At 40.1% G+C, this 22,424-nt stretch overlaps 1 protein-coding gene across 2 annotated transcripts in view; it reads left to right on the forward strand.

Annotated features, from left to right (window-relative positions):
* Nucleotides 1-19,929, forward strand: part of sec24b (SEC24 homolog B, COPII coat complex component) — a 23,329-nt gene extending 3,400 nt beyond the window's left edge. Inside the window, exons 4-24 of one of the 2 annotated variants that reach the window (XM_032527653.1) lie at nucleotides 778-912; nucleotides 5,294-5,377; nucleotides 6,058-6,221; nucleotides 6,628-6,812; nucleotides 7,052-7,154; nucleotides 8,409-8,535; nucleotides 8,656-8,765; nucleotides 9,068-9,180; nucleotides 9,416-9,534; nucleotides 10,014-10,069; nucleotides 10,233-10,439; nucleotides 11,246-11,369; nucleotides 11,941-12,099; nucleotides 12,251-12,424; nucleotides 12,644-12,754; nucleotides 13,060-13,235; nucleotides 13,951-14,088; nucleotides 14,632-14,736; nucleotides 15,831-15,923; nucleotides 16,450-16,553; nucleotides 18,938-19,929. In XM_032527653.1, the coding sequence (XP_032383544.1) occupies nucleotides 778-912; nucleotides 5,294-5,377; nucleotides 6,058-6,221; nucleotides 6,628-6,812; nucleotides 7,052-7,154; nucleotides 8,409-8,535; nucleotides 8,656-8,765; nucleotides 9,068-9,180; nucleotides 9,416-9,534; nucleotides 10,014-10,069; nucleotides 10,233-10,439; nucleotides 11,246-11,369; nucleotides 11,941-12,099; nucleotides 12,251-12,424; nucleotides 12,644-12,754; nucleotides 13,060-13,235; nucleotides 13,951-14,088; nucleotides 14,632-14,736; nucleotides 15,831-15,923; nucleotides 16,450-16,553; nucleotides 18,938-19,049 (2,699 nt within the window). In that variant the 3' untranslated portion in view covers nucleotides 19,050-19,929. The remainder of the gene's footprint in view (nucleotides 1-777; nucleotides 913-5,293; nucleotides 5,378-6,057; nucleotides 6,222-6,627; nucleotides 6,813-7,051; nucleotides 7,155-8,408; nucleotides 8,536-8,655; nucleotides 8,766-9,067; nucleotides 9,181-9,415; nucleotides 9,535-10,013; nucleotides 10,070-10,232; nucleotides 10,440-11,245; nucleotides 11,370-11,940; nucleotides 12,100-12,250; nucleotides 12,425-12,643; nucleotides 12,755-13,059; nucleotides 13,236-13,950; nucleotides 14,089-14,631; nucleotides 14,737-15,830; nucleotides 15,924-16,449; nucleotides 16,554-18,937) is intronic. The other variant, XM_032527654.1, reaches the window with a different exon arrangement.
* Nucleotides 19,930-22,424: the final 2,495 nt, after the last annotated feature.

Consider the following 22,424-nt stretch of genomic DNA (forward strand, 5'->3'; position numbering starts at 1 on the left):
CACACACACACACACACACACACACACTTTCAGAAAGGCAGGTATGAGTATTATACAAATATGAGTGTTTCAGGTTGGAATTTACCAGCCAGCTGCTGTGTGAGCGGTGATTCTTTCCACTGTCTGCACCTGCATTTAATCGTAATGGGGGTTAAAAATACAAATTGACTTTGAAGCTTTGCATAGTCTCACTACAAAGAAAGACATTACATCTGAAGAGGTTTAAATGGTGCAATAACCATAACCTTTCATTACATTTTTCACTCTGTGAACAATGTTAAATAGTAAAATGTGTGCTGTGGGAAAACAATGTCCAGTGAAGCTTGTTCAGACTAAGTAACATTTGCCTGTGAAAACAACTTTGGGGGAAAGTCCCACGTGCATTAACACATCTGCAAGTGCTCCAATCAGTTTGAATCACTAAAAGATATTAGATGCCAACTTTACACTTAAAAATTGTGTCTACATGTAAGGTTTGAATTGATTCCGAAATGTTACTAGATTAATGTAGACTAAAGAGTTCATGTTGAGCGACACGTTGAGCAACCCTGTTTTTACAAAACAAGTTCCTCCTTCTCTCATTGCTAGAAAATATAAAATATCTTAAAAAATGGGAAAACACCAGCTACTTTGAACCGTGATTGGTAGAAGTTAGATAATTGCCTTAGCAACACCACATGGAATGAAGTTTACTGCCTGATCTGCACCGCCCTGTCTCAGTCTTGGCAGTTTTCTCATGTACCTTTCCCACTCCCCCTCCCCCCCCCCATCCAACAGGCATGCAGTATGGATATGTTGCTAATAGCGGAGCTAGCTCTGCCTCTGCCACCACCTCAGGCCCAGCCGCGGCCCCCTCATCATGCAGCTCTGAGGATGATGATGATGATGATGATGAGGAGGATGAGGAAGCAGGTCTGCTTTAGCTTTTATGTCACCTCAATCCCATTCATTACCACTTTCTCCATCCCCGGGACCTCATCTGGCTGTGTCCTAAACATCCCCATGTCCATAAACCTTTTGTACCTCCTTATTATACCCATCATTTTCACCATTTGTGCTCTTCCATCCCCCACCCATGCAACGTCATCTTTTGACCGCTACCGCTCTCCTCTTCTGTGTCGCTTCTGCTCTACGTACCAACACATTTAATCAGTTTGCAACTCATCATCCATACCTTCCCCTTGCTAATAGGCTAATCAGATATTTTCCTCCCCACTTATTTCTGCTGCGTCCTCATCAGCCTTCCAAAGTTCACCCAGTACTTGCCATCTTTCCATCTGACAGTCATCAGTACTGACACCGAATCATCTTTTAAATCTGTGTATACCCTGCTTTGTTGCTCCATTACCGAAAACTGACATGAAAGGTTGTCTCTCAGAAAGGTGAGAGGTAAGTGGGTTAGCATTTATCTTTAAACTTTTTTTTTAGGGTCTGCTTATCTTAAATGTCATGCAGTAGAAGGAGTTGTCCAACTGTGGTTGCTGTTGGAAAAAGTAAATTAATAATTTGCGTTCTTACTTCTGCTCATCGTACATCTCTAGAACTCATGTAGTAATGAACCTCATGGAATTGAGTTGAAATTAGATTTGAATTGGAAGTGTTTTGAAACATAATTGGTCTGAGGTCTGTAGTGGTGCAACAAATAGCCGATCAACAGGTACTTTAATCGACAAGTTATAATTAATAGTTTAAAAGATTTATTGAGAGAAAACGCCAAGTCGTAAAAATAACGTATTTGACTAATTATCTGGACCATATAATACTGTACTGTACACTGTCATACTATGTGTGTTATGTAGCACTCGGGTGATCTGCTGATGACTGTCCCTCAGGAGCTGTGTCATCAGCCAGAGGTTAACAGGTTTTCAAATATAGCCACTCCCCTGCCAGCAGGTGCAGGGTCTCTGTGTGTGTGTGTGTGTGTGTGTTAGCTGACTTACCTGCTCCCCATGAGAGAGAGAGCACAGGCACAGCTAGCACTCTTTTACACCTCTTAATGAAAAGAGAAGCTTCGCTTTCAGCTTCTCCCCTCGTTATCTCTCCAATTATCCCAGGTCTCTTACAGGTTGTCTGCTGCAATAAAATACCAGTTGTTTATATCTGGATGCCATAATAGAATAACATAAGATCTGAATTTGAATTGTGTTGTTAATAGTCATATTTTCTAAACGGATTACTTTGTGGCAAATGTATTCAAACAAAATATTGAAAAATGCCTGTTATAGTTTGTTGACATCTTGTAAGTTGCTTGTGTTGTGTGACAGACTGACCAGCTGAACAAAATCTGAAGAGATTCAGTTTACAATTTATTTATAGATAGATAGAAAATTCCTCAGATTAGAAAATCTCGAGTCAGCAAATGGAGGCTAGTTTTGCTTGGAAAATAATAGTTTTAGGTAGAGCATTCTCATTGAAGTCACATGCAGTGTTTTGCTTTCTTTGTCTTCTTGTGTCCTGCTTTCTTTGTCTTCTTGTGTCCTCTTATTCACACTTGATTAGTCACCCTGCCACTCGTGTCAAAATAATGAGTTGTTTTAAGGGAATGACATAAGATGCACCTGTTGTCATGGCAGGGATTGTTCAAGCACATGTTGTAACACTTATGGCCTTGTCTACACTTGATTTTAAAATGCCTTTCGGTGATCCAAACACACGTTGACAGCCGAGACATATCACAGTTCACACCTGTGTCTGTCATGCATCTCCGGCTAACCAATTGTGTTGAAATTTCGTTACTGCCTACGTCACTTTAGCTAGAAGGTCAAATGGCCCGGGGCACAGTTATTACTACGTCCACAATCTTGCCAGTCATGCAGTGGATGTGTCTGCAGAATTCTACACAGCTTCCATTGGGAAAAATAATGGACTGTCACTCAACAATTAAATGGCAAGTTAAAGAGCGTTGGCGTCCTGTCACCATGTCCTGTATTGATGACATATTTTCCCGTTACGTCCTTGTCAGGAGAGGGATTAGCGTTGGGTGGTTGTTTACACTTGTATTTAGTGTTACTTGTGATTCGTTCGACCGCAACACTTTTTAAAACCAAGTTTAAACAGGGTCTTAGATTGATAATCAGATTACTTGTTTAAGAGAAACCGATAACAAAGGAGACACTGTCGACCACATTATGAAAGGAGCTGTAATTATCAGTAACCAGAGGTGGCAACAGCCTGGGGGCAAGCAAAGTTATAAAGTCAAGCAAAATATTAAGACAACAGTTGAGGGTTAGAAGGAAAACGGAAATGGAAAACAATGTCTGCTGCAAAGCAACACCTACGAAGAACAGATTTATTTTTCTCTTATAACCCTTGGCTATATAACCCTTTAATCTATGAGCTGACAGAAGAAAGGAGAAGAATCTTGGAGGAGAAGGAAGAAGGCTAAGCTGTGTTGGTGTCCTCCTCCAGAGAAGATAATCCAGTTGTCTGCTGGTCCAATTTAGTTGGCGATAATTGGATCCTGTCCCATCCAATGAGCTCTCTGCCAGAGGCCTGTCGTGTCTTGTTGGCTGCTGTTGATCCCTCCTTTTGGCCCACATGGATTAATGGATTCATTGAAATATTCTGCTCTTGTAATCCTTCTGGAAAACTGTTCATTATTGGACATGAGAGGAAAAACAGTGGGTGGAATAGACCGTAATGCAATGCATCCACAAGACTTATTTTGTATTAAGAATAGTTTGGCCTACAGTTAAATAGAGAATCAGACAGGAAGTGTGACCACAGAGAGAGTGGGAAGATGTCTCAAACCGGGATGTTGTGAATTTATTGTATTCTCGTTTATTAAATTGGCCACCATGATGCCCCATCTAAAGGAACTGTTGAGTTTTGAATAAGGGCCGTTGATACACTAATAGACACCACTAATCAATTTTTTTTTTTTTTTTTTATCTCTATGGGTTATAAGGGGTTCTGGGAAATGTATGAAATCACCATCCAAAGGTAAAAATTATGAAGCAAGTTGAAGGAAAGTGCATTAAAAGAATGACAATACTGTCACAAATTAAAGGTGCTCTGTGGAGGTTTCTTGTAAATAAGCAGTTATGTTTAGGGTTATATCGCCACCTGTTGTTTTGGCAAGCTCCTGACAGCGCTTGAAAGCGTGTTTTTACGTTTTCATGTGGACAGAGTTTTTTTTAAAACCTTGCTTGTGTGGACGAGATTTTGCGCGGTCACTTAAGGCCTGGATCATACGCCAACCGTTTTGTTTGCGTTACGTAGAATTCCACATAGGGGCAACAGAAACTATGCACTATAGCTTTAAGCATTTTTTACATTAGGGCTGCAACCAATGATTGTTTTCTCGATCAAGCAATTACTTCTTTGGTCTATAAAATGGTGAAAAATGTTAATCATTGTTTCCCAAAGCCCAAGACATTGTCCTCAAATGTCTTGTTTTGTCCACAACAAAGCTATTCAGTTTATAGTCATAGATGAGAAAAGAAACCACATCAAAATAGTTGGCGATAAATTTAATGGTTGACAACTAATCGATTAGTCTTTGAAGCCCTAGTTTCCATCAGCTAAACGTCTTGTTCTCCACCTTTTGCTGACTAATTGCTACATATAGCATGAAAGTCATGCATGTTATAAAGTGTGCTTTAGGGATTATAGAAGGGAGAAGGACGGAAAGTGTATTAAGTGTTAATGAAGAGGATGGACTGAATCATAAGGAAGTAGTACAAAATGGCAAATTGATGGCAAAAAAGAGAATTGAGAGTTGTAGGGGGAGATGATAATTACTGCATTTCTGTAGCTATCACATCATCTTTGTAATCTTTTGCTATTCTCATGCTATACTCCGATATTTTTCTCCGCTCCCTCCATGTATTCTGTCTTTAGAGGCCTGCTTGTTCAAGAGCATCTTTGAGTGCATCTTTTCATCATGTTTTCTGAGGCCTAAAGGAAGACAAACAGCACTCTTTATGACCAAACAAAAAAGCTCCTTTTCATTCCCTTTAATTTTTCCCCTTTTTTCTTTTCTTCTTTTTTCATTATTTTTTATTGTGACCCTCCTTCCTTCATTCTTACTGATGTAATTTACAGTTGCTCAGGCCCTCCTTGTTTTGTATCTTCTTACAAACTTACAAGCTGTAACTTTTCTTTGCCCTTGTCTTGCTTTTTTTTTTCTTTCTTAATTATTTTGTCTTTCTTTTTATTTTGCTATGCCTGTGGGTCCTTGTTTAACTATATCAATTTAATTATTCACTCTTTCAGTCCTCTCAACCAGTCTTTACTTTTTATTTCAGTTTTTAATACATTCTGTGTTTCACTCTCTCTCTGCCTCTCTCAGGTGGCGACACTTCCTCCTCCACTACTGGTAGTGCCTCTCCGGTGCCCAACAGCTATGATTCCCTGGAAGGGGGCAGCTATCCAGGTATCTTTTGATCACAAACATACTGCTCATCTAAATAGACTAACACACTAATATACAACATTCCAAAACTTCTTACCAGGATCTTGTTTATCATTTCATAAAGTTGCTGCTCTTATACAGAGTACCGGTGACCCCCAACAGTAAATTACGCTCCCATTACATTTTGTAACACTACAAGCAGCCATGTATGAAAAGGGTAAATGATGAGCAGCATTTCACAAAAGATACTCCTTTATATAACTCTATATCCCAAGAAATGAATTAAAGGTCCCATGGCATGAAAAGGATTTTAAATATTAATATGAGTCCCCCCAGCCTGCCTATGGTGCCCCATTGGCTAGAAATGGCGATTGGTGTAACCCGAGCCCTGGGTATCCTGCTCTACCTTGGAGAAAGTTAAAGCTCAGATGGGCTGATCTCATAAGGGGCAAGGTTACGTCCACTCTCTCTGCTTTGCCCGCCTATGAGAGAGAGACGGACAGCATGGCTTTTAAATGAACAAAGTGGCAGTTGGTCAAGGTCACAACCCCCCCCCCCAAGAGTGAAAGGATAATGAGTTGCACTTTATGATTTATGTAAACGCCTAGGGTGAAAATGGGACACACACGCATTTCCCCCATAAATACCATTATTTCAAAATGCAATCATAATCTGGTTGAAACCTGAACTCTTCTGTCCAGATTCTATGCCGCCCTCCAACGATGTGACCAACCAGGCCGCGCCCTATGGAAGCTATAGTTACCCCAGCATGCAGCCAGACTATCCCCAGGGACCTGCCTCCCACACTGGCTCTTCCCCCTCCTGTGTTCCATATGGCCAGTCAAGCTACCAGCAGTACTCGCAGGTAAGGCCAGAGCTTAAAAAAATAGATGCAAAGCGTTTTTGTTCTTGTTGTTTTATCTTATTGTTGATGCAGTTATTTTTTATTTGCGTGTGAAAAGCATTTTCAGCAGCCTGGTTCCAGATCTCTGAATTTTCAACCACATCTTAAACATTGTTAAGTGATGTAGAGGTCGGCTGTTCTCCAATTGTTGCTCCATTGGAGAAACAACAGAACCAATCAGACACTTTGTGGGAAGGACTAAAGTTTAATTACATGTGGTACTTGTGGTTTGGCCTATTTAAAGCTATGTGCTTCTTCTATGCGATTTTTGCTGTGAGTAAATAGTTGACTTATTTTTGCCAAATGGTCATATTGACACACCAGTTTATTTTAAAAAATGTGTTATGTCTCTCTCCGTCCTCTGCAGCCATTCCCGAACCTGTCCCAGCTGTCTGCGGCCCTTGGGGGGCTAAGTGGGGTGCCAGAGCTGGAGGTGGAGGCACTGAGTCCAATCAACCTGCTGCTGGAGAGGAACCTGCTACCCCCCAGGCCCCTTGAAGCCCCCGAACCTAACCTCAGCCCTGACCTCAAGAAGGTCAACTGTAGTCCACAGTAAGTAAACGGGGGTTTAACTATTGAGTTAAACAATTGTTGTTTAAAATTGTTAACTGGTAACCCAGTAAAAGCGCGCGCCCCATGTAGGCCGAGGCCTTTGCAGCAGCCAGAGTTTGAATCCGACCTGGGGCCCTTTGCTGCGTGTCATCCCCCGTAAATCTCTCACTCTGTCATTGTCTAATCTGTGGATGTGTTATCTAATATGCTTTCTCTCCTCGTTTGTCTCTGCTGATCAGGACATTCAGGTGTACCCTGACCAGCATCCCCCAGAACCAGGCTTTACTCAACAAAGCCAGGCTCCCTCTGGGCCTCCTCCTCCACCCCTTCAGGGACTTACAGGTATGATCGGATGGCTATATAAAATGTGAACTTTTACGCTAACGGCTAATGGGGCTTTTTGAGGATTTTGAGTTTAAATTGCCAAATCTTGAAACAATCTAAAAAACATTTATACGGAAGCTCAGGGTATTATTACAAACTTTGGTGTCAGACCTGGTGCAGCATACTGCCAAAAACATATAAAGATTCTATTTCACTAACAAAGAGTGGGGAAATAAAACATGATATATATTATGTAAAACTTAGTAGTCTTTGTCCACTAACAACATACTGAACCGTCTGTTGTAGACAGTACTTTGAGACGAGCAGCTGCAGTGACAGCAGGACAGGCAGGAGGAGGAGAATCATGATGATGAGGTGCAGGAAGATATGTGAGTGTATTTATAGAGGTGTTCTTAATGTGGTGTCAGAAGGTATGAAGTGACGGAGAACAGAGACGCACTGATGTCACATGAGAAAAAAGTAGGAAGTCAACACCGGACAAATAGTTGTGTCTGGAAACTTTGTTCGCTCAAGCAGCAATAGTGGCTGAAAAAAGTTTTAATAGGGTCAAGTATATTTAAAGTCCATTTTCTAGGGACTCTCTGAATGAAATATGATTTTGCCTCTATTTGTATTCATGGCTATATACAGAGGCAGCGGCACAGGGTTTGAGTCCGACCTGCGGCCATTTGCTGCACGTCTTCCCCCTCTCTCTCTCTCCCCCCTTTCCTGTCTACAGCTTTCTTGTCTATTAAAGGTTAAAATGCCACATTAATGGCTAGGAATATGCTCTGCTTTAGTACCCAAAAATGTGCTTGGTTTACTACCATTTCATCATTTGTGCTGAACAACCTCTCAAGTTTTTTTTCTTGGAGACATTTGTGTAACAATTATATAGTGTAGCTGCCGGGGTTTTGCTGAAGAAAAAATTTCCTATATTCTAAGGAAAAATGTAGAAAATTCTCAGGTGACCCTGCCACATAAGCAGGAGAGGTTTTTGAGAACATAGTCGTAGAAACATCAGAGACAGAATACAAAGACTACAGATCCAAAGATTCGTTCAACCACATCCCCCAAGAAACAGAAACAAAGCTTCTCTTCAGTCGTCTGCCGAGGCATGAGTAGAGGAATGTTCTGCAAAAGGTCACCACTAAACTTGAAAAGAAGCACAAATTGTAAAATGTTCAGCTCCCAACTCACATTTGTACTTTCCCTCAGTAATTACTCCATTTTTCTCTCTCCCTCTTTTTTTTTTTCTTCCTCACTCTGCAGCAGTTACCGGTGATCACGTCGAACACAATAGTGCGCTGTCGCTCCTGTCGCACCTACATCAATCCGTTTGTCACCTTCCTGGACCAGCGCAGGTGGAAGTGCAACCTCTGTTATCGGGTCAATGATGGTATGAATGCAATCATGAGTTATTCTGTGTTTAGAAATACTTTTTTTTTTTCTACCTAGTCCTATGATTATTTTATACCTTTTTTATAATTTTGTTTCATACCTGCTCTTTCTTATTCAGTTCCAGATGAGTTTATGTACAATCCAGTCACCAGGTCGTATGGCGAGCCCCATAAGAGACCAGAGGTCCAAAACGCCACTGTGGAGTTCATCGCTTCCTCAGACTACATGGTAAGCTGTCTTTCTGTCCTGAAACTTCTGACTGTTCTTGTATTGGGAATTGTTATGTAGTGTGACTGCTTGCACACTAGAGGGCAGTGTTTGCCTCGGTGCTATAACATCTGAGGCAAAGGGCTTTCCTACTGTGTGAACTTTAATTTAAAAGAGAAACGGGAAAAGAGAGGGACACTTAACTGAAATAAAAATGAACTCTTACATCTTATAGACTTTATATTATGCAAAATGCAACAATACATATATTTTCCCATCCATCCCCACTAATCATGTGTTTGTTTTACCTCTTGTGTGTTCAGCTGCGGCCCCCTCAGCCAGCGGCCTACCTGTTTGTTCTCGACGTGTCTCACAATGCTGTGGAATCAGGCTACCTTAAGTTCTTCTGTGAATCACTTATGGACAACCTGGATAAGTGCGTGTTGTTGATAATCCATACATGAAAGTTTTAATGTAGCTGCTTTAGGAGTTTTTTTTGTTTGTTTTTTTAATGATTGCAGTAAAGCACAAGGAATTAGAATTGTTAACCATCTCAACACTCTCGTATTTATTTGTATGATTTCTAGAATCTTTTTTTTTTTTTTATATATATATATATATATATATATAAATCTAAACCAATTCTGACAAAGGGTTGTTATGTGCTTCAGGTTGCCTGGGGATACACGCACCAGAGTGGGCTTCCTAACTTTCGACAACACCATCCACTTCTACAACCTCCAGGAGGGACTGTCCCAGCCCCAGATGCTGGTGGTATCGGACATAGATGGTACATCTTCTCAATGAAATCAGGCTTTAGTTTGCATACCAGTTGTTTTTTAACAGTTGGTGGCAACAGTATCCAAAATGGAGAACCTTAGCTTCCCAGGGCTGACTAAGGAATAAACAAGGTGTACAGGACGAGTTAATTAGCCAAGAGGTTGGAAAACTCCTCAGATGCACAAAGACTTTACATTAGTAGAAACAATATAAGTGTGAAAAGAGACATTTCAGTCCTGCACATTTCTTTTTGTTGATCTTTACCTCTGTATGAATGTCTTTCATTCTTTGATTTCATTAAAAAAAGAAGTAATTTTAATAAATTAATTTTATAAAGTCTTTAATTTAGTGCAAGACACTTTACACAGCTTCATCAAATGTTTAAAAGAAATCTAATTTGCACCACTGTAATTCTGCTTGTTTTACAACAAATTGCCATAAATGTTTCTGCTGTAATCCAGATGTCTGTCTTTTTTTTCTTTTTCTCAGACATCTTTATACCTTCTCATGACAGTCTAATGGTGAACCTGAAGGAAAGCAAGGAGGTACACTCTTTGTTTTTGGTTTTAACATAAATAGCTACAATAACACTTTGTGTAATCACACTAGTTTCTTCCCATTCTCTCATTATTATTTCCTCAATCCTCTATCTCTCTCTCTTTTTCTCTGTCTCTCTCTTTCTCTCAATTGTATTTCTTCCTCCTTCAGCTGGTGAAGGACCTTCTGACATCACTGCCGGGCATGTTCAGCCAGACCAAGGAGACCCACAGCGCCCTCGGCCCGGCATTACAAGCAGCTTTCAAGCTCATGTCGCCCACCGGGGGCCGTGTCACAGTGTTTCAGACGCAGCTGCCGACGCTCGGTGCCGGTTCGCTGCAGTCGAGGGAAGACCCCAACCAGCGCTCGAGCACTAAGGTACACATCGGACCATTTTATGTTTTTTTGAGCACATCCTGACAATTAAGTCTTTCTTTTTATTTTGATGTGAAGTTTGAGTTTCTGTGGTAACTGCTTTTTTTACCGCCATTGTTTTTACATTTTTACCAGCCATCTTCATTTTTCAAGTAAAAGGCGGTGGTGCTACGTACTATGTGATTTATGAGGCCTAAAACAAACCATAAGACAGATGAACTATAGAAAAAGAATGACTCTTCCACACCCCTTGCTGTGTGGATTTATACTTATTGTTTTGGCATTGTCAGTGCTCTTACGTTTATATTCCTGCCACAACTCACTTTTATTACCAGCCACAACTTCATAATTGGATCTCACGTTCCAGTTCAGAGAGAGAGCACTCATGGAGGATGCTGAGCCGTCTGTGCTGAGTCTGTGTTTTTGCCATCCCAGGACTGTGATTTATTGATCTTCATCATCTGTGTTTTGTGTTCGATCTGAATACACTGCCAAAAAGTTACAGCAAGAACACATGTGCTTTCTTTCTTGGGGAAAGTGATTTTTTTTTTATTAACTTCAGCGTTTTCAGGAGGATTTTGGGCTGAAAAAACACCATGGAAATTAAAGAAAATATTCTCTTAACTCAGTCTGCATCATTTATCATTTAGTGGCCACTTTAATAAAAATAAAAATGATCTAATCGCATAGGAGACTCTGAGGAAAAAAACTCCCTGGAACTCCCTAATGTTGTTGGTCGCGATTTCTTCCTTTACAATGCAGAACGCAGAACAAGAGGATTTCTTTTTGTAATAAGTCTATCTTTTCAGGGAGTTCAGCACCTTGGCCCAGCCACAGACTTCTACAAGAAGCTCGCACTGGACTGCTCAGGGCAACAAATTGGGGTGGATCTTTTCCTGCTCAGCTCCCAGTACGTTGACCTTGCTTCGCTAGGTAAGAACACCCAACATTTCAATTCAGTGTCTGTGTCACAGCCACAAAAGGCCCATGGGACAAGGGAAGTTTGTCTATCTGCTACCTCCAACATTTTAATTCAGAGTTAAATATCTAAACTGGTTTACTGGGTCAAAATATTCCTTCACTTTGTCACAAACTTCGTCACAAATCTATAATTTCAGTATCAAACGATGACTTTGGGCTTGAAAGGTGGATCTGAAAAGTTGGTAGCTTTGTCCTTCGCACAGGACGACAGCTGCAGTCAGTTTTTATTCACAGCAATAACAATGGGTTCAAATGAAGGACAGGTATCTGTTGAATCCCCTGCCGTCCTCAAGGGGAGCAGGCTAGAAACTTTTCAAAGCCACCTTTAAATCCTAAAGAAAGCGAGCACTGGATACTCCAAAAACTTTCCAGATTTCCCAGAGAGTATTCCTTTTAAATGCTTAATGCTACCATTAACATCGTAAACAGACATGTTTACATGTTTCATCGTATAGGGGATTTTGTTTTATTTCTGGTACTTGAATTATAACTAAATACTTCTCTCCTTCTTCCTGTTCTTCAGCATGCATCTCCAAGTATTCAGCGGGCAGCATCTTTTACTACCCCTCCTTCCATTACATCCACAACCCGGCGCAATTGGAGAAGTTCCAGAAGGATCTGGACCGTTACCTCACTAGGAAGATTGGCTTTGAGGCGGTCATGAGAATACGATGCACTAAAGGTAACGGGGCCACTGGAGTCAGACATTTTGCTTTCTTTACAACTGAACAAGTGCTATATTTTTTTCATTACAGGTTGTCGTCTTTATTTGTTTTGCATACATTTTTCAAACATCGTTTTTTTCTCTTCCCTCATCCTCTGATTGTCCTCAGGTTTATCCATCCATACGTTCCACGGTAACTTCTTTGTGCGCTCCACTGACCTGCTGTCCCTGGCCAATGTCAACCCGGATTCTGCCTTTGCTGTCCAGATGTCTATTGACGACTCACTGGCAGACTCGTCTTTGGCCTGCTTCCAGGCTGCTCTGCTCTACACCTCTAGTAAAGGTACACACACACACACACACACACACACACACACACACACACACTTGGATCGGGGTGAGGAGTTGTGTGTGGGTCAATGAAATGTTTACCACTGCAAAATACTTTTTGAGTAAAAACCTCACTTGCTCCAGCAGCCAACAGTAGGAGCTTATGGTTTTGTTGATGATGCTACATGCAAATAGTATTACTGTCTGTTAATTTATCCGTCTATACTGGTAGGAAAAAGACGAATCCGGGTCCATACTCTGTGTCTGCCGGTGGTCAACCAACTGAGTGACGTGTATGCTGGAGCTGATGTTCAGGCCATCACTTGTCTGCTAGCCGACATGGGTGAGTCTGCTGCATAAGCCACCAGCTTTCTTAAATACATGGCTTTAACTTTTTTGTCCACATGTAAATAAAAACAACAGGAAAAAAAATACAAATTATGGAGAATCAGTAGAAAAGTAAGTAGAAAGTAGAAAAACTCTCCTTGCAACAGAAAGCAATGGTTCATTGTTATTGTAGTTTCAATTTGTAAAACTCTTGTTCTCCTCATGAGTTGCAGGCATTTTGCAGCCTTTTGAGAAACATACTAATATGTCATACTGTTTGCTGTAAGACACTTCTCCATCTAATCTTTTTCCATGTTTCAGCTATTGACCGGTCGATAACGTCCAGCCTGTCCGATGCTCGGGATGCCCTGACGAATGCGGTGGTGGATCTGGCGAGCGCCTACAAGAGCAACGTGTCGAACCTGCAGCAGTCCGGCCTCGTCTTTCCTGCTGCCTTGTGCCTCTTCCCCATTTACATCCTCTCTCTGCTCAAACAGGTGTGGCTGCTAGACAGGCACCAGCACATACACTCGTCATTATACATTTGACTAAAAACACCCACAGAGCCACACAAATAAAACAGTCTGAAACACACATTCCATACTAACACCCAATAATCCACCCCTACATCACATCCTAAAATCACTACCCCGCCTTTATTTTTATACAAACTCACTATATGTTCAATGACTGTATTCATCCACCCAGGACTTGTTCATTCAAACATCCAAGGTGTGTCCACATTTAGACACACTCTGTCTTTGCGTCATCTGAGATAAATACCCCAATGGGTCTGACCAAATCAGTTTACACCAAAAACATTAAAGTCACTGTTTCCTGCTTGATGTAATATTACATATGAGTAACCGTTTTGAACAAACTGTTTACTTTAACTGCTTAATCCACCTTTAATTACAATGTAATGCTATTCACTTAGCATTTCTAAGTGCTTAATGAATCTAATCAAAACATAAGCAGATGTTTGAATCCTCCAGTGGCTGAAAATCAGCTCAGGGGCAGTGATCTCCATTTTGTCCGACAGTTAGAACCTGCAGTACCAGAAACTGATAAACTGTTGTACCGGGCAGCTCCCAAATAAAAGTTGAATGTCAAGGCTTGAAAACAAGGAAATAGCAACATGTAAATAAATAAGTGAAAGAAGAAATAAAGATTAACACACACGTTAAAAAGATTTCTATTTCTTTTTTACAGAAAGCTTTGCGGACAGGCACCAGCACGCGGCTGGACGAGCGGGTCTTTGCCATGTGTGAGTTCAAGACGCAGCCGCTGCAGCAGCTGATGCGAATGGTTCATCCTGACCTGTACCGACTGGACAACATCTCTGACCAGGTTGGACACGGACATGACTGAGTTATATTTGGGTGACTAGTAGGGGTGGGGTGGGGGGAATCAATACAGACTAGTATTGGGATATTTTCTGTGGCAATACTGTATTTATACACATACGCCAAGAATTGCTCTTTTTATTATATATGTGTTGGTCAGTTTGTGTGCTAGACAATCCCATTTTGCAACTATAAAATTGAAGTGAGAGGAACAAACCAAGAAATTTATTTTTTCAGATAAACTGATGTTAAAGTTTCCTTTTGGGGACATAATTTGAGAGGAAAAATTTGAAGTTGGAAGAAGGTAATAAATTGCAGTATATTGCAGAATATTGCTTAATATTGTTTAAAACAAATATTGTTTTTTATTTAAATTAATTAGGAATTTACTTTCAAATTACAACATTACCTATATATTTTTGATGCTGTGAGTGTGGATTCCCTCACTGTACCTGAGTGACTTTTAAATGAATAGAAAAACCCCAAAAAATGGACCTTGACTGTCCTCCATCTCTAATCTTTTGCACCGTTTGTGTCACACCTGCAGGGGGCGCTCCATCTGAACAACACAGTTATTCCTCAACCTCCACTCCTCCACCTGTCTGCGGAGACATTGAGCAGAGATGGAGCTTTCCTCATGGACTGTGGCAACGTAAGCTCAGTATAATTTATTCATAAGACGCTGCAGGGATGTGGTTCTTCAAGGGGTTTTTCACAGAACGTCCAATATCATGTTTATTTCTCCTCACTTTTTTCTAGTTCTCTAAATCTCTCGAGGTGTCTCGTTTCCTTCAAAAACTGTAGATAATTGTAAACATTTCAAATCAATTCAAGTAAAATAAGTGCAGTGTTGTTTTGGCCTGTAGTAAGGATAAGTGCTGTCCCTGAGCCCTTGTGTGGATACTTATTGTGCCATTATAAGCCTTAAAGTAGCAACAGCAGCGTTACAGCCCAGTTTCCATTGAGTTTAGTGTCCCATACTTTAATGTAAGTATTTCCCCCCCCACCCTAACAAAACCAAGGAACAGAGAGAAAACTGAATCACCATCTAAAGACATTGAATATCAGTGTAAAATATAACGTTATGAGCAGTTTTATTCCTGGTCAGTAGTAGTAGTAGTAGTAGAAATGTGTCAAAAAAGAAATAAGGTGGGCGCTAAGACTATTGATTTCATTTTAAAACCAAATTCTCAATCAACTTTTTACTATGAGCAATCCATGCGGCATACATTTCCATCCACTAAGCAAGAGTTTTTGAGTGTTTAACAACTCTTAAACAAAAAAAAGATGTTTTTTCTTAGCCTTTTATACTTTTATTGTTGTTTATAGGGTCATGTAGTTGTTGATATAATATGGAGAAATACTTAACCTGTGAAACACAGCTTTCAGGGGCTTTATGCTGCGGTCCAGACACAGTTTTTAGCCCTTAAGTTACGACTTTAAAACACAACTCACGACTTGGTAACGTTCAGGCAAAGCCACCACAAACCCTTCTAGCTGGCGTTAGCTAGCTAGCGGCTACCTAGCATTGACGTTAGCTAGCGTTAGCTGAAAGTAGTCTGCAACGTATTTTGGGCTTTATTTAATAAACGTAACCTGTAGTGGTCCACAATCGTATGTGTATTGATTCGATTACAATGTGCGCAATTACTTTGCGTTGCCTGTTTATGTCTATTTATTTAAATTTCTCACCGCATTCATTTGTGTGTTAGGAAGAGTACTGACTTGCTGTTTCTCTCTTTGCAGACTTTTTATCTGTGGATTGGCAAGTGCTGCCACGATTTGTTCATCCGAGATGTTCTTGGCTGCCCCGACTACGCTTCAATACCCACCAACATGGTCAGTAAGATTGTAACTGTATACAAGCAGCTGTCATTTCAAAATGAGCAGTCCATCCTTTAAAATAACTATGATTAGGGAAATGCTGGTATTGTTTTACTCACCACCGCCCAGTTGCTGGATGAATGATGCAATGCAGCATTGTGCACATTTCCCTTGAAAATGAGTCACAGATTTGCTTCCGAGTAAAATAGCACTGCTATTCTCTTTGTTGTAAGAAGAAAACAACTCATGCATTTTAACAAACTGTGCCGCTACAAAGCTCTGTCATTACCACACTGTGGGCGTGATGGGGACATCCAGAACAAAGCAACCATCAGCACTTGTTTGCGCTGCTTATTGTGTTTTTCTAGAAAGGGGTCGATGCATCCTAAAACCACCTACAAACCCCACATTTAAAACCACAGGCATATTTCTGTTAACCACGTTGTTTAGCCGAGATGACTTAAGTGAATCTACATAATCTGTTTTCCCATCTGAGACACACAGCAGTGAAAACAATGTTGTTTCTCTCCATAATTCCCAGAGTCACATTCCTGAGCTGGGGACTCCTCTGTCTAAGAGAGTGCGAGCGTTTCTCGACTGGCTGCAGGACAACCGAGCGTTCAGCTCCATGATACACGTCGTCAAGTAAGCACTGCTTCACATCTGCATTACCATCTGACTTTAACTAACACTCATGTATCTTCTAACATCCAGATGCTGGCTTTTTCTTCTTTTTTTGTTTCTTTTATTTAAATTTTAAAATGTTTTTACAGTTGACCTCAAAGTAACTTAACAGCCAAATTGTTCAGAACTCAAAGAGATTCTGCTGTTCTGTGTGAACTCTGAAGGAGCCAAACAATGCCTAGTTTGTTCCTCACTCCACCCAAAATTTATGTAAAACCAAAATGTTTTATGCAAAATGGCCACCATACCAAGATACTCAAATATGTAAAAATGACCGAGTCCAAAGCAGAGATTACAGCCTATTAAGGTCAGAGGTCATGGTCAGCCTTTATTGGTGTTTCTTGGGCAGTACAGTTTTAGGCTGTAAATTAGGACTGAATATTATTCAATACATTTGCAGATAACATTGTTTTGAAATTGACTAATAATCAAAGTTACAATCTCATAGATCTCTGTTTGGATTGCTGTAGCTATAGCAAGTAGTAATTGCAGCTGGTTTTTGGGATTTCACTTCCCAGAGATCCAAACAAAGTGTGATATCAGTCAGTTGGAAGTTGGCAGAGCAAGTCTAATACAATAGCCCCGCCTACCCTCACTGGCTGACCAATCACTGTTGGGGGATGGAAAATGCATCACTAACTGTGCCCCTTTGTATTTCTTTCCCTCCTTGATTGTTGCAAAAAGAGCGAGTTGGTAATACTGAACTGCAAGGGCTTTGATCAGTGGGCCATAGGCTCAATCACCATTATATTACCTCATTCGGTGTTCATGACCTTATAGACATTTATTAAAATGAAAATCTATAAGATTGTAGCATTAAAATAAAATATTTTCAGGTTCCAGCTTCTCAGAAAAAAAGAATTGGCTCATTTTCTGTTTGGCTCATTTTTTGTTATCATTGCACTGAATATATCTGTTTGGGACTATTTGTCAAAACCAGCTATCCTAAAGACAGCCTCTTTAGCTCTGACATGTTTCTTTTAAACTACTCTTTTTATTTTTAACATTATTTTTTGGGCTTTAATGGACAGGACAGCTAGGTGAGAAAGGGGAGGGAGAGAGGGAAGACGTGCAGAAAATGGTAACAGGTCGGACTCGAAACCTGGAAACCTGCATTGAGGCATAAACTTCACCCAGCCACTTCTTTTAAACTATTAAATGGGAAGAGAGAAAGAGGGGCGTACAGATACAACAAAGGTCCCTGGCTGGAATTGAACTGGAGACGTTACAGTTCATGTCATGGTGTGTGTCCCAACCATCAAGCTACGAAGACGCCGCCATCAGACAAATCTGTCTGAACCTTATAAGTAGTTTCAGCCATACGTCCGCGTCCCATTCACTGGGAATCAGTAGGACTTGACTGGCACCACACATAACAGGGTGGGACCAGTTTTGTGTCTGGCATGACTGAAATCATTCTCCCAGCAGAGTTCGGTCTGGGGTTGACAGAAAATATATTTCCAGTGTAAGCACATAGTAAGCCGTGAGGTCATTGATTGACAGTGGCTGTAAAGTCTTCCACAGAACACACATTGTTTCTGTTCCCTCTCTCTTTCTCTCTACTGTGGCACTGCATTGTTGCTCCACCACATGTTTACACCACAGTGTTGTTGTGGAGGGTGCATGATGTCAATGCAAATGGACTGAGGACGTTTGCGTCGCTCTGTCAAATTGACAAATGTGATAAATTGGAAACTTCTTGAGGTGGTCTACAAGAAGTACATAGTTACATTATAACTGAAACAAGAAGCTTTCCTCCGACGGTACAAGCTACTTTAATATGTAGGAGTTGGGACTTTGAACTTCATATATGTAATAAAAACACCGTAATTCTGGCAGAAACAAAACATTTTAAATCCAACATTTTAACATTGTTAACCCTCATGTCGTCCTCAGGTCAAATTTGAAATGTTTTCAATGTTTTTTTATTATAGAAAATTTGGGATGTTGAAATAAGCGCTGAAAACGTCAAAACTAAAAACTAACAACAAGCGTTAGGAAAAGCAACAATGAAAAAACTGTCAAAAACACTGCAAGAAGACTTACAAACTTTAGAAAAATGTCCAAAAAAGAGCCGAAAAAATTTGAAAAGCCATAAAAACATTGAAAAAACTCAAACTTTGAAATAAATCAAATGAAACAACAAAAGTTGTTGTTTTTTTCATGGTGGATGGGAAGACAACACAAGGGTTAAAAAAGGTTTACCAATTATTCTTGTGTCAACATTTGAGAAGTTTGCACTACAATGTAAAATGTTCCCATAATGCCCAGCCTTACATAGGATCCATAATAACACAAAGCTTCATTGCTGCGATCCTTCTTTGTTTGTCTTTGTTCTGTTGCAGGGACGATACTTCGGCTAAAGCTACTTTTTTCCAGTACCTGGTGGAGGATCAGTCTGAGTCGGCTTCTTCCTACCAGGAATTCCTGCAGCACATTCAGGCAATGTCCAAGTAGGCTCCCATGATACAGAGGGACACTTTGGCCGCTAGAATCCCCAAACCAGAGCGTGAACGGATTTCTGCCTCGTAGAGTGACAGCTAAACTCCTTCAGACTAGTTTTAGCGGGGTGGGTTACCTCCCTTTCCTCCAAACGGTCTTATTAAACAAAATCCATCCTCCAAGCTCAATGGTCAGCCGGGATTTGACCATCAGAAGAAGAGGAGGGCAATAGTTGTAGAAAAGAATAAAGAGAAATAAATAAATGGCGAAAAGAGACTGGTTCCACCTCCAGTGTCTCATCGCTGCCTCTTAACCACCGTCAAACCCCCGTTTTAACCCTCTCGTCAAACCTCTCACTCCCGAGATAAGAAGGGGAAAGTCGAGCCAAGAAGATGCCACTTAGACAAGTCTTTAGTTTGATTTGCTTTTGTGAGCCTCACATGTAGCTAGTGTTGTCTTTTTTTATTATTATTATTTTATAATTTATTACCCTCATTACTCAGTTTTTATTTTAAGACCCTTTTGAACACACTGGAGAACAGAATCAAGAATTCCTTTTTGTTGTTTTTCGGCATGAGATACAAAAAGCACGTCACTGTTTTGTTTGCTGCTAGTCTGAGCACGGACGCCAACCGTCTGTGTAACGGGAATATGATTCGACAGTGGTTGGATGTTGAAAACCCCCTGCTGGCTCCTCCTCCTCCTCTCCAGTGTGTGAACTCCTGATTAGATCAATCTTTAAAAAAAAAAGTCCCCCACCCTGTCAAACTTCTTATTTGTTTTATTTTTTCCAGCCGCTAACTGAAGTTGCTATCCTCTTTGTAACTATTGAAAAAGAATCTTTTATGTGCGATAATTTATGAACCAGCTTATTAAATAAAAAACAAAAACAGAATTTGCTTGTTTCGTGTGATGGTGCAATCAGACATAATGACCAGGATCTATTGTTCTGCTCTTTCATGTGTTTTAAAAACTCTGTCCCTACAGTTTCAATGCACAAACTAACTTACGTTTTGATGTAACATCATGATTCTCAGATGTCGCGCTTTTTCTGGACCTTGACGAATTGTTCTCATGTTTCAGCATGTTTACATCATCAGTCATGTTACATCTCTATAGATCATATGACACACATTTTACAGCAGCATGAGGCCTGAACTAGGAAGACTTTTTGACTTTGTAAATGACAGACTGTATGTTTTTGAAAAGTTTGACTTTTGAATGAAAAAGGACGTCTGTATTTCTCATCAAAATAATTCTATTTACAGATCAGCACCATAATAATAATAATAATAATATTCAGCACCATGTCATGGGACCTTTTAAGTCAAGTACCAAATTCCATACTTATTTCCTGGAAACCTTAGCTGATCTGTGAAATACAGCATATATATATAAAATACATAGATGGTGCTGAAAAGAAAAAAATACATATTTCATCCAAAGTCCAGTTCGAAGAAATGTTTACAGAAGGAATGGTGCATCTTTTACCTGCAGCCCACACTAGAGACTTGCATCTTTTAACAAGAAGTGTGCACAACTATTTATCCTCTCCTTAAAATGTGCATTGTGTTAAACTAGACTCGGCTCTTCTCTAGTTACATTTCAGACCCATTAAAGAAGTAAGATTTTAAGAAGCAAGATTATATCTTGGATCACTCCATCAGCAAATCTTTTAGACTCGAGCTACAGCGCGACAATGTAGTCCTATATCAAATTGTTTTATTAAAGCTGCAGATATCTTTATTCAGTATCTTTAAATGTGAATGTTTTCATGCCAAAACTATGTCTTTTGGATTTCTTTCTAATGTTGCATTACTTGAAAGGGCGGGAACATATCTGAAACATAAGTTATACCCATGAGACTGCAAAGAATGCATCGAAAAACACTTAAGAATTGTTAATGCATATAGTTGAAAATCTTTCCTGTGCTTTTTCCCACATTTGTTTGTGTTTTTTCTTAAACTCAACAGCAAACCTCCAGTAGTCTCAGACTAAAGCTGAGTTTGTTATCTTTAACTGAGTCGAGCTGCTTAAGGAAGGCGCTGTAAAATACTCTGAAGCTAATCGCCTGTAGTATACACACACAGTCGGTGAACTGGTCTCTGCTCCATTTGCAAACATATCTGGCTCCCACATGGTCTGGTCTGGACTGCTGCTGTTCTCATGGAAAACTGCACCCTTTACCTCAAATATTTTATCCGGTCATGCGTTCGGTGCCAGCTAGGCAAAAGGCATAAAGTTGCACATTCTTAGTTTTCATTTTTGAAAAACATGAAAACATGGTACAGTCTGAAAGTATGAGAACATCCAGCTGGAAAAGGGCGTTGGAAAATTCATTTCAAGCACTTCAAAGCAGCAGTATTTTACATACTCTTCATGTTTTACAAATCTAAAAGTAATTTGACTTGGGATGCCAGATGCCGTCGTCTGTCCGTTTTCTTTGCTTTTCAAATCCGTCCCCATTAGTCAACAGCACATTGAACCAGCACTCATTTATGAGTCTCTGTCTCTTTTTTCACCCAACAAAGTAAATAAGTTCCAGATATATTTAAGCTGCCGTTTTGACTGGTCCAACCCTTCACACACCCACTTCCAATGTGCCCGACCCCCCTTCACCCACCTCAACCACAACACTGGTCCAACTTTCCTTCTTACTACAGACCTCCTTTCATACATTCATGATCGAGTCTAGTCACAGTTTCCCAATCTGGCTGTACATTTTACCTCATTTACTCTGCTATGATTCCTGTAGGAACCACAGTAAAAGGAGTGAAATTGTAAAATCCACTGTGAGAGTAGAAGTAGATGAAATCCATAACATCCTTTTTTGTCATATCAAATTTTGGGTTTAGATGCGTAACATGTTTAGTGCTTAACATCATGTGGAAAGGTTGGACATATGTACAACTTGCTTAGGACAGATGTATGTTGGCCATGTGACGGTTTAAATATGCTATGCACCGAATACAGCCCACACTAATTTGGGTTTGGGTACCTTTTTGTCTTTTGCTAACTTAAGGGCAAATATCTGTTTGCTTTTTCAGGCATAGCTGTTTTATTAAGTGCAAAGTCGGATGTGAGGTTTAACCTAAAACATTCTAAATTTCCCAGTTGTAGCTATGACTGTGATGTTGAAATATAGCAACTTCCATACGTCACAGAATTGACTTCAACTCGTAATGTGCCACTGGTAGACTGCTTTCATTATTTGTTAAATGAAATATTTTTTAAAAGCACATCACCTTTGACATGTTTGTCAAGAACTATCTGAATATGAAACAACAATTAGACAACAACTAAAAGACAGAAGAAAAGGAAAAAGAAAAAAATGTTGGTTAATTTATTACGTACCACAAAAAAAGGGTATTTGGCACCAGGCTTTTTACA

Source organism: Etheostoma spectabile, chromosome 10, assembly GCF_008692095.1.
Source record: "Etheostoma spectabile isolate EspeVRDwgs_2016 chromosome 10, UIUC_Espe_1.0, whole genome shotgun sequence".
Classification (NCBI taxonomy): Eukaryota; Metazoa; Chordata; class Actinopteri; order Perciformes; family Percidae; genus Etheostoma; species Etheostoma spectabile.